A 12,089-nucleotide genomic window follows, 5' to 3' on the forward strand; every position below is an offset into this window, starting at 1 on the left:
GTTGTTTGAACGTTATTCACAAAGGTATATTTGTTATACTATATATAGTGTTATTTATAAAAAAAATAAAAATAAATTATGTATGTTGTTCATTAAGTTTGATTCATATATCTAATAAGTTGGTCAGGTTTTATTCTTTCAAAGAAATTCAATTGAAAAAATGTTTATATGTGTTAAATTATTGATGTGTGCTTAAAACCGTTGAGGTAACAATCCAAATCAATAATTTATATTTTTTTAAATTAATATTTATTAAAAATTTAAAAGAAATTGTATGGTTCTTCCAATCTAGAAAAATGAAACATATATCTTCACATTCTTCTTCATTGTATTTCTCTCCATCGATTTTCTCTCTTCAACAACTTCAACACCAACTTTACCTCATCAACTCATCTTAAGAAACATATGTTGAGCTCATTTTCTTCTTCTCAAAAGTGACACATAATTTTGCCGTAACCTAAATATCAAATGGAAAAGATACCTCATGCTACTTGAAAATAAGTAATATTATGCTTACTTAAGGGTTAAGGTGTTTCTTTGATATATGTGATCTTGTATTATACTTTTGTGTGTGTTTTTCAATTTCTTGAGTTTCTTTAGTGACCTTTGTGTTGTGTTATAAGACCATGTCTCGAGTTATGCTTTACTCAATCAATTATTAGAACAAAATATCAAAGATATGCTTTTGTAAGTCAACTTTGTTTGTATCTATTAGAATAAAATATAATATAGATTTTGAAAAGCCACATTTTTATCACAATAACTATTAATTTTGATCACAGATAATTTTGTTAAAAGTTCCTTAAAAAAAAAATTGTTAAAACTTCACTCTGTTACAACTCAGAAGTTCTATGTTGAGGAGTAGTCTGTTTATCTGCTAGTGAAATAATCTAACTTGAGACTCAAATGAGCAAAACCAAATGCAAAGAAATCAAAGCAAATACATATACTTTTTCTCTGGTAGAATAATTAAATACATATTGAAAAATCAACATTTTCTGTCATAGAATAAACATAACACGATAAGGCCATGCCGCAGTTCAAATATGTCCAAAGATATTGAAATGTGTCATATGTTTTATTTTATAGTTCTAAATTATGGTCTACAACTGCAAAACTGTAGCCGCATCGGATGTATTTGTTTACATTTTCTTCCAATATCAAAGTTTGCAAAATTGCAACCATGACCACGTCGATTTGGAACTATGATACATTTTACAACACAAGGTGAACATCTGATATGGTGAACATCATTCATGTGCAACACGAATGACTTGCTTACCAACGTTTTTTCCGAGGAAAAGTCCAACAAAAGCAGCTGGAGCACTTTCCAAGCCTTCATTCATGTCTTCAAAATACACAATCTTTCCTTGTTTGTAGAAACTTGAAACCTGTTCCAAGAATTTTGGGTACAAGTTCAAGTAATCGCTTTGCAAAAAACCCTGCATTCTTATGCGCTTATAAATGAGAGAGGATAAATTGTGAATCCCTTTAGGATCAGAAATGCTTTGCTGAGAAATCATCCCACAAACTGCAATTCTGCCATGAATCTTCATGTTAAGGAGGGCCGCATCAAGCATGTCACCGCCCACATTATCAAAATAAATGTCAATGCCTTCGGGAAAATACCTGTCAATTGAGCCAACGGAAAAACTTTAGATGAACGAAGGATAGCTCTTCAAAACAGCTTATAGATTATATGAATAGAGCTTATCCACACAGGTCCCGATTAGAACTCAGAAGTGCTTGTATAAGGAAGTTTAATTTTCAAACAAACTACTTAAATCATTTAAATTTCCTGAGACAATGGCCTTATACGTGAAACTCACCTTTTTAGAGCTGCATCCAAGTCTAATTCTTCCTTATAGTTAAAAGCTTCGTCGAATCCAAGTTTACTCTTTAGAAGTTCAACCTAATGTAATAGATTTGGTGAGTCAAAATGCAAACTAAACTAAATGTCTGGTTTAAGTATTTGTGTCTGCATGCATGTGTGTCTAATTATCTATATGTTTCTGCAAACAAATGAATCAAATGCTTATTGAAAAAGTGTTCATCAGATAAGCACTTATCTATATGTTATTTTATGACAAAATGAAAAATGTAATTAAACTGTTTTGATATAAGTTGTAAGATATATTCATAAGCTATCTAAGGAAGTTTATTAAAAATAGTTGAAAATATCATATGGATGATTTCATAAACTTCTTTTGCAAGTTCTCTCATACACTTATACAAGTCCTTAAGCTGTAAGATAAGCTAAATAGACTGGGAATAAATTCTTTAAAATGCAACTAAGAGCTAAATAGACACTTGTTCATAAGCTATAAGAAAGGGTGGCATATGTTCTGGTTGGAGCGTAACTCTTCTCCAGTAGTCGAAGTTGTTCATTGGCAAATTACAAACAAATGGAATAATGGTCAATAAATAACTGTGCTCACAAGTTAGCGGATTTCGGGGAAGCTTCTGCAATAGGTCTCCTTACTTCTACTATGTAAATCAACAATTTTTGCTTGAAAAAAAACTATTTTAGGAGGTTATTTATTGTGAGAAACAGCATATGAACACATTATCAGTGATTTTTATAAGCATATACATTCGCCTAAATGAAAGCTTCGACACAGTTGCTAAGTCTTACTTTTGGTAACTATACAAAATTAAAAAAATAGATGAACATACCTTTTCTTTTGAGCCGGCACTTCCAACAACATAGCAACCATGCAATTTAGCAAGTTGACCAACAAGTTGACCCACAGCACCTGATGCTGCTGAAACAAAAACATATTCTCCACTTTTGGGAGAGCACACCTCATAAAATCCAGCATATGCCGTAAATCCCGGCATTCCTATAAATTAAAACGGATTAATTAATGAGGGTTGAGTAACTCAACTGATTTGAACGAAAGGTTAAAGGACCACGGTTCAAACTCTGGTAAAAGAGAAAATACTAACATGAGAACTAATATACTAACATTTCCCTATAAAAAAACAGATTAATTATTTATCAAATTAATGTGAAGAGAAGTATTTGGTACCTAGAAGACCGAGATGGAAGGAAAGAGGAATGTGATCATCAGGCTCAATTTTTCGCAACTGGTCTGTTTTAGTGATGATGCTGTATTCCTCCCAGCCAGTAAACCCAGAAATGTAATGACCAGCCTTGAAATTTGGATTATCAGATTGTATTACTTTAGATACACCAAATCCTTCAAGCGCCTTCATTCATCAAAATCAAAATAGATTACACACACATGTTCAATATAAGTACTACAATTGAACAAAAAAAAAAAAGATAAAATAAAGTCAAATTGTTTTCGTATTAGTTATAAGTTGTTTTTGTGAGTTATCCTGAAAGGCTAATGAACATGTCATAAACTATTTTCATAAGTTCTTCTAAACAGTCTCACAAATATTATACCGGTAAGTTCAAATGATTCAATCCAAATAGACTCTTAGAGCTAACAAGCATTTACCCTAACACAATGGCACATGTCGGGTGTCGTGTTAGACACTAGACATGTCTTAGATCAGAAGTGTCGGTGTTCACAGATGTTTAGATACCATTTCATTATATTTCTATTGTTCAAACACCAATTAACATATAGTAAATTAAGGGATAAAGGTTGGTATATACCTTAGAAGGAAGAAAAGGAGGAATATAAGATCCATGAAAATCACGCATACGACCACGCATATATGGATCACATGAGAGATAAAGATTTTTGACAAGAAGAGCTTGTGATGGAAGTTGTTGATTGAATTGAATATTATTTGAAAAATTGAGTTCCATATCTGTCTCTTTAGGAATTCCATCTATGTATCCTTTGAATATAACCTGCTTGTTTCCCACTTCAGACACTGCCATGATGATGATGAGATCCAATTTGCAATTGTAATAGAAAATGTTCTGCAGAAAGATGATGAAAAACAAGTACTAAAACAGTTGTAGAGTTTCACTTTTGAAGTTTAAACACTAGACTAGATTTTATTACATAATAATGACAATAGTTGTGAGTCAATAGAGACTGCCCACGACCACCATCCACTTATTTTACCTAACATATTTCACTTGACGGCTTGACGCTTTTGCCCTCTTCACCATTGATGTATTTTAACTCACGTGCAGTGCATTGATGGTCTGGTGATGTAAAGTTAGAATAACGTAGTATGTTCATCTCAAGGTTTGATGTGCGAATTCTTATGTGTCAATTTCTTTAGCTAATCCATGTTTTAGCTTTAAATGAGGTCTATGAAAGTGGATGCAGGCATTCAAAAACATGTATAGGGAATTAAGTTTTTTTCGAGAAACTAATGGAAATTAAAGTAACAATCGTTACAACTAAATTTATTCTAAAAAAAAAAAAAAAATCATTTTATAACAATTTTTTTTACTGATGTGACATTTTAATAATTGCACATAAATCTTCCTCAAAAGAAAAAACAATTGTTCATAAACTAAATTTATAGTTAATTTATATGAGAAAGGGAAATTATAAATTGTTATACAAAACTATCCTTAGTTAAAGTTATGGCCTACGAAAAAGAAAAATCAAAAGAATAGAAAAAGCAATATTTATTCATATTGTAAAACATGTTCAAAACAACATTCCATCCTTTCTTTTCATTTCATAAAAGGTATAACGATGAAGTATTTTCCTGTTTACTTCCACTAAAATTAACTACATTGTATAATATCAAAAAAAATCACATCGGAAAAAATGTACTAACTAAAAGTGCATGAGTCATTCATTACAGACACGCTGATTTTAAACAATTAACAAGAACTTGAACAACATGCTTAGATGCTTAGGTAACTGTGACAAGTCTACTATAATTTTTTCAAATAAAAAAAAAAAACTTGCTATTGAGCAATCCATTCAGTGCAGAGTGCAGACTTTTCATATGAAAATTACAAAGTTGAAAACAAACCATGCCTAAGTGTAGCTAGAGTAGAAAATAAAGAGAATGAAAGTTACTCATGCCAAAACTGCTACTTTCAAAGCTGAATCACATTTCCAACTAGATCTACTACATGAATTATGCTTACAAAATTTATAAAATGAACCAAAATTCAGTCATAATAGAAGACTTCATACTACAATGTCCTTCGAATAAAAAACGCAAAATAAAATACAAAGCTTCATTTTCATAGTAATCAAACAATTCTTAACAATCCCAATCGACGCGTCAAAAGAAATAAAGCTAATGGCACACCCTATTCAAAAGAGAAGCTTCAGGTAAGAAAGAACGTCTAAGTTGGCTTCCGCATGTTACGCCCAGCACGAATTACTTCATCCACCAATAGCAATTGAGATGCTATAACTGGCCTGTATAGCATTCAAAGTGAAAGAAACATGACTACATAATTGTGACCAAAAAGAACATATGTACAACATAATATTTTGGCGTATGTTCTTTTTAAAAGGGGAGAGAGGCATCATCTCTCAAGCAAGGTTCCATTTGTTATGTCTATAATACACATGTACTGCAATATGTTGCTTTCATTTGCGACATGGTGTATTTTTTTAATTTAAGGTTTTCATATGCTGTTTTCTAGTGTATTTGTTTTATGCATTTTAAATTTGCCAATTCATCATGTTTGTTGGCTGAAAAAAACTACAAAATGCATCCAACCCACGCCCACCCACCCTTGGTAATGAAATTGTACTAGCATTTTCATGATCCCAGTTCCATAACCCAGCAAAAAATAGTTAAAATGTTAAACCATACCCTGAGTTGATGATTTGACGCTTCACAGAGTAGTTGTCAAAAATACCCTCCATTTGAGGGTCTATAGGCTCTCCAGTGTTTTGGCTCAAACCAACAATATTCCCTCTGTCATGCTCTCCCTGAAAAAGCATTTAGCAAACGTACTATTAATGCCAATCAATCGTCTACTTCATATGAACACGTAATACAATCACATTAGAGGGTTAAGACATACTAAATTGGAGTTAAGACATACTAAATTTAAAAGAAGCATACCTTAAGGGCAATAATCACATCTTGAGTGTCAAGTCCAGAGTTTTCAGCAAGTGTCTTTGGCACCACAAGAAGTGCATCAGCAAAAGCCTCAACACCAAGTTGTGCACGCTGTTTCAAAGTTACAAACGTCATTGTTTAAATATGCAACTGACAAATCAAATAAATAAAATTTGGAAAACATAAGTCGCTTATATTACCCCTTGAACAGTTTTCTTAACTTCGTTCATCAGATGTTGTCTAGCAGCAACTTCAAATGCACCAGCCCCCTAAACATTGGCAAGGAAATTCACATTATGTCTATCACAATCAACATAAAAGAAGGTGCAAACCAAAGTTCTATATAGAAGGATATATAAATTCAATAAAGCCCTATTATCAAAAGCTAGTAGCATAATTGCTTCTATCCATTGTCCTCGTAGTTTTGTTGCCCGCTTTCCCACTATTTACAACTTAAAACAAATGGATTCAATGTTTTATTACCTAAACATATGCAAAGCATTTTTCGCTCCCAATTAGATTTTTGCATCAACTTAAGCATGAGGGAGGGAGGAAGGTAATGTGTGCCTTATCGCAAAAATTTTATGACATAACTGTCAACAATTTGCCAAAAATATGTTAAGTTTACATCAATTTTTCTTCATTTTGATTCTCAAATAGAGAGAAATAGTTATAAAGCATTGTATTACAGTTAGGTCCAAAAATTCTTATTTAGCCATCCATAGAAAAAGAAGACTTCCTATTTGACTCTTATGTCCTGAAACATCTAACATTCGAAATATGCCATCCTTCCCAAAAACCAGATTAAGCATTTTGTATTAAGTCTACATTTTAAAGACTAAAAATTTAGCTGATTGAGGAAATTAACACAACCTATAGAGTGGATAATAACATCCAGGTTAAAATGTACACTACAGATTTAAATAACCGCCAGGTTTAAAGAAAAATGTACACTAGAGGTTTATAGAACCGCCATAACTTTAGTTGATTGAGGAAATAAACACAAATATCGAATGAATGAATAACACGAACAAGCATGTGACCAGAAGTAAAAAATGTATACTGCAGACATCAATATAATTGATTAACTGGTCAAATAAAATCTTACCAAGACAACAGATTCATCTTCAATGGTATTCTTCACTGCCCTCAAACCATCACGGACGGCATCTTTAATCTGAGCTATCGTGTGGTCATTGGGACCTGGATCATTAAGAAAGCATAGAAGATTAATCTCAGCTTAAATCCAACAATGTCAATAAAATGAAACAGAGGTTAATGTAAAGATGTACGGCAAGCATCGTGCCAAAAAAATAACAGAAGGATCTGCTTGACAACTTCACTATATGTTCAGAAATATACCTTTAATTAAGATTGTGCAAGAAAAGGGATTCTTCACATTTTCCACAAATGTATATTTCTCTTCACCAAGGACATGTTCATACACTAATCCTGCCCAACCCAGACATTCAGGAGTCAAGTCGTCAACAGAGTTTACAGCCTCACCTCCACAGGCCAAAACCAATCTCTCCATGTTTCTCCTCTTTGCTCTGCGAAGGGCAATTATCTAAAACAAAAGGACAAAACGATCAATAGATGAAATAGTACATGGCAATTGGTGCACCAAGTGTTCTAACAGTTATATTATTTTCTGGTTTACAGCGTATATAAGATAATTTTACTAAAAAAGACAGACAAGTGGGTGAGTTTAAAAGTGATTTAGCAAGCATGTCACGTGAGTGTTCGTATGTTACTTACGCCTTCCCTCGCAAGCATGTCCAACGATGGGGGATCAATTCCTTTTTGGTTGATGATGACAAAATTGCTATCATTATCAGGACAGACCTGCATAAATATAAGTATAAAGGTAGTTAGACAAGAGCAGTGAGATCAACTTACTATTTTTTGCAATATAGCAGAAGACCAGAGCATGACCACTGAGGAACATGTGAGAACCAATATATACAAGGGTAAAAAAAAATTCTACCTTTCTTTTCAGTTCAATGATTTTTCTAACTTTTTCATCAACCTGACGCCTTTCAGCTATAACCATAGCCTCTCTCTGTTCAGCATTTGAGTAGAAAAATCCTGAATTTATTTCACTGGAAATTTTTTTTTTGCCATTGTTAGTCTCCTACACAAACTTGTACGAGTTTACTTAATCTAAAAAGTAATAATGTTCAATACTTCCATCATATATAACTCTTGAAATGCCCCCACATTTGTTCATAGTAATAGGGGGAAAAGAACAGATTGAGTTGATTACCTCTTTTCATACTCTAGAGATACATTGCATGTCAAGATGTGGCAATTCTCAGCACGTCGCTTCATGTCAGGGTGTCGGGAACCATGATCAAGGACGAGACCCTCAACCTAGGCAACCAAGTACACAGTGAATATAAGTATTTGCCAACAAAAATAATAAACATGTTCAGCAGAAGAGTGACTAACAACATACCAAGCGTGTGTCAACATCAAATTTGTGCCGCATGTGCATAATTTCGACCATAAACAGATCAATTGCTTCTTCGGGCTTTCGGATGCATAAAACCTATTATGGCAAATTCAATAAACACCCGATTGTAAAAATCAAAATAAATTATAATCTACATAATCAAGGCCAAATGACCACAAACTAAATTTTCATATTAACAAGGACTCAATAAATATCTTGATATGCACTCACCGCATCAACAATTATATTAGTCAATTGATCAGCAAGTGACTCATACAGCTGCAAATAAGAAGGAAATAAAAATAATAAGAATATAATTTTAAACACAAAGTGAATAACTATGTTGAAGTTATTTGTTCATTATACCTATAAATATAAAAAATTGATCAAATGACCATCTTAAAGAAGGATTAAATGAAAAAAAATATCCACCTTTGTCCTCACGGTTGTTCTTGCTACCATTTTGAGAATCTCTTTGTCGGGCTCAGCACCCATTACTACAGGAGTCTTGAACTTCTCAAGAAATTGAAGAGTGGCTCTTTTTGCAATTTCAAATCCATCAACCAATACACGTGGATGCATACCTAGAATGTTCATATATATCTTAGGCTCTTAGTATTTGATGTAAAGAAATGACAGAAAAGACACAAAACAAAACAAAATGGTTATCCACTCGCAGTTTAAGAAGTCTATATGTGTTTCCCATAAACCTATTTCAGATGCAACTACATTTATTGTGTCTTGCGCACATGTATTTTTACATCCAACTCTGAGGATTTCTCATCTTCACCCAAAATTAAATTTTTCCTATACTCTAAATCTATTCCAATGATTAATCATAATAACTGTAAGGGCCTAATTTGGATCACCTTGCTATGTAATCTTTTTCAACTGAAATAAGTATTCAATTCCTAGCTTGCAAAATTTTTATGGGTGCCCATGGAAAGGTTAGGGAGCTGCTAAAAATGTCAAAATGAATAGGTTGATTTCTACACATGAAAATCTATTAGTAAGAATAGTTACAGCTCAGATTGCTTGACAAATACACACATAACAGAGAGAAAAATTTATTAACCTTCATCTATGTAACGCTCAGATTGCTTCATAAGTTCCCCAATGAAGAGGACAGTAGAAGTAGTGCCATCACCACTAATGTCATCTTGTGCAACCGCTGTCCTAGCAATCATAATAGCTGTTGGATTCTGGATTTGCTGTAACAACAACAACAAACAAAACCAGCTCAGCATTCCACAAAATTTTCAACAAAGAAGAAAAATACCACAGAAATGCATTTTGTTTTACAATAACTGTATTGAAGTAAATATTATTAAAGGAAACAAAAGTTGAGAGAATCATGCTCGAATTTTCATATATTGAAATGTGTGTTACAAATTCTAATCTGTTTAGACAGATTCTGTGGAATTATATGCATGTTACCCTGCACCTAGCATCAACTTAACCTGCACTGGCAGTTATGTTGATGTTGCAATCTATTTTGATATGTGCCTAAATACAGCTAGCTAGAAATAACAGTAAAATAACTAAAGATACTTATCTCACAAATATAAACATAGACTATGAAGTAGTGACACCGACACAGAAACCTAACACAGAAGTGACACATTGAAATCAATAATAAATTAAGAAAATACAAGTAAAAATAATAGCCGTTGGATTCTGGATTTGCTGTTAAAACAACAAACAAAACCAGATCATCATTCCACAAAATTTTTAAAATGCATTTTTAACATAACCAATTTAAAGTGAACATAGTCATAGACTGTAAAGTAGTGACTAAGATACATATACCAAACACGACACTGACACGTCGACATTGATAATGATTTGAGAAAATGGGAGAAATTGAATGTAACTACGTGAATTGAAACCTATAATAATTTTCAGAAAATGAAAGTAATTGAACAACCCAACTAGCTCTGACCCCCGGCGGTAACGTCCACGTATGGCTCCGTGAGAAGGGCGGTGGACAGAAATGGCCTTGTTGTACCTCACTCTCGTCTTCATGTAAATACATGTGTCGGTTTTACCATAAACGTTTTGCCAAGTAAACATAATCTTCAGCTACAAAGAACTGACATGGATATGGATACCAGACATGACACTGATACATCTACCCCCGTAATAATTTGAGAAAATGGAAGTGATTGAATATAACTACTAACCACACGCATCAACACTATTATTAATCCAATAAAAAAGGAAGTAACTGAATTGAATGTAACTACATAAGTCAGTTTTACTGTACCTTTTTCCAAATAAACATAAAAATGTCCTACACTTTGAACTTGGAAGTCCCGACACATATACAAGAGACCACACTAATAGATCGACACCGGTTATAAATTGAGAAAATAGAAGTAATTAAATGTAACTAGATGTATCGGTTTTACTATCACCGTTTCCAAGTAAACATAATCTTATAATATTAAAGTACTGAAACGATTATGCATACTGGACACCACTGACCATGTTAACTTGAGAATGGACATAACTTATCTACATTTTTTTAGGTGTTTTTTATATGATTGTTAACATAAAATACACTGTTTGTGGTTATAAAAAAACTTCATGACAATCAACATGTGTACACACTTTCAATCTTCAATCTAAGTATCTCTGCTACATACATACATATACATATATATATAGACTGAAAGGTGCTTCATATATCGTAGATAGCACAAAAATAAAAGGTGCTTGTATATCTTCTTACTCGACCTACATTTTCCCTATTTTCTTGAGATTGATTTCATTGACACAGTTAACAATTGACACGGACACCGAACACAACACTAACACATTTAATAATATAGAAATGACACGGATACTAAACACGGCACTGACCCAGTTAATAAAATCAAAAAATAGAAATGACACAGACATCGAACACACCCTGACAGTGCTAATAATTTCATACAATACCCTGACGATGCTACAGAGATAGTAGATCATAGCAAAACAAATACAACGGAATTAAATTAAAACCACTAACCATTTCTTTCAAGAGAGTGTTACCATCTTTAGTGAGTTTAATATCACCAGAACCACCAACAAGCCTGATTCATAAACAAAAAAGTTACACAAATCCAAAAAAAAAAAAATAATAATAATCAAAATGAAAATGAAAATGAAAATCAGAAACAAAGAAAGTATAATAATAATAATACATTTTGATAGTTCCTTTAGGACCGAGATTTGATTTAAGAACATCTTGTAAACCCTTAGCAGCATTGATATTCATATGTAACGCCGCCGATTTGTTCAGAACTTCGGCGTTAGGGTTCAACACTCTCAGAGACATTTTGAACGAAAATGAATGAAGAAAGTTCAAGAATCGAAGTGAGAAGAATGAAGTGGAAATGAAGAAGAGAAAGCGGGTTTTCTAAGGGTTTGGTTTTGTGGTTTTGCGAAACGACGGGGAAGAGTGTCGTTTTGATGGACTCTGATGTCTTTTGGGCTTTGCGTGACCTTAGATTTTGCTCTTCTAATTTCACAAATTACTTTTTAACATCCCAAAAATACTAAATATATTTCAAAATTTCTTTGAAATAAATAAATTTAAAACATTATAGAAACTTATAACAATATTGGCATACAAAATAATACTAACAAAGAAAGATATTTATAATGCTAT

At 32.7% G+C, this 12,089-nt stretch overlaps 2 protein-coding genes across 3 annotated transcripts; both read right to left on the minus strand.

The window, feature by feature from the left end:
* Positions 1-980: 980 nt before the first annotated feature.
* LOC25499808 (2-alkenal reductase (NADP(+)-dependent)) lies at positions 981-4,200 on the minus strand. 2 transcript variants are annotated; one of them, XM_039828140.1, is made up of 6 exons: positions 4,053-4,200; positions 3,632-3,904; positions 3,033-3,213; positions 2,677-2,843; positions 1,830-1,912; positions 981-1,629 (listed from the first exon to the last, which is right to left on the minus strand). In XM_039828140.1, the coding sequence occupies exons 2-6, from the start codon at positions 3,860-3,862 to the stop codon at positions 1,251-1,253; spliced, it is 1,041 nt and encodes a 346-aa protein (XP_039684074.1). In that variant the 5' UTR covers positions 3,863-3,904; positions 4,053-4,200; the 3' UTR covers positions 981-1,250. The 2 variants fall into 2 exon arrangements, with proteins under 2 accessions (XP_039684074.1, XP_013447807.1); XM_013592353.3 differs by lacking the exon at positions 4,053-4,200 and having other exon boundaries at positions 3,632-4,011.
* A 769-nt stretch (positions 4,201-4,969) lies between these two features.
* Positions 4,970-11,854, minus strand: LOC25499809 (T-complex protein 1 subunit zeta 1). Its single transcript, XM_013592354.3, has 15 exons — positions 11,623-11,854; positions 11,448-11,511; positions 9,510-9,645; positions 8,867-9,018; positions 8,666-8,713; positions 8,438-8,530; positions 8,246-8,352; positions 7,967-8,081; positions 7,738-7,824; positions 7,342-7,546; positions 7,088-7,182; positions 6,180-6,248; positions 5,983-6,090; positions 5,728-5,846; positions 4,970-5,324 (listed from the first exon to the last, which is right to left on the minus strand). Exons 1-15 carry the CDS (start codon positions 11,754-11,756, stop codon positions 5,249-5,251), a joined length of 1,608 nt encoding a protein of 535 aa, XP_013447808.1. The 5' UTR covers positions 11,757-11,854; the 3' UTR covers positions 4,970-5,248.
* Positions 11,855-12,089: the final 235 nt, after the last annotated feature.

This window comes from Medicago truncatula, chromosome 7, assembly GCF_003473485.1.
Source record: "Medicago truncatula cultivar Jemalong A17 chromosome 7, MtrunA17r5.0-ANR, whole genome shotgun sequence".
Taxonomy (NCBI): Eukaryota; Viridiplantae; Streptophyta; class Magnoliopsida; order Fabales; family Fabaceae; genus Medicago; species Medicago truncatula.

Excerpts from the sequence above, each read along its gene's own strand:
- LOC25499808 (XM_039828140.1), bottom strand. The coding sequence starts at position 3,862 with ATGGCAGTGTCTGAAGTGGGAAACAAGCAGGTTATATTCAAAGGATAC. Across the intron at positions 2,844-3,032 it reads CTTCCATCTCGGTCTTCTAG|GAATGCCGGGATTTACGGCA; the intron begins GTACCAAATACT and ends TTTAATTTATAG. Across the intron at positions 1,630-1,829 it reads TTGGATGCAGCTCTAAAAAG|GTATTTTCCCGAAGGCATTG; the intron begins GTGAGTTTCACG and ends CTCAATTGACAG.
- LOC25499809 (XM_013592354.3), bottom strand. The coding sequence starts at position 11,756 with ATGTCTCTGAGAGTGTTGAACCCTAACGCCGAAGTTCTGAACAAATCG. Across the intron at positions 7,183-7,341 it reads TTGCACAATCTTAATTAAAG|GTCCCAATGACCACACGATA; the intron begins GTATATTTCTGA and ends TTAATGATCCAG. Across the intron at positions 5,325-5,727 it reads CGTCAAATCATCAACTCAGG|GCCAGTTATAGCATCTCAAT; the intron begins GTATGGTTTAAC and ends AATGCTATACAG.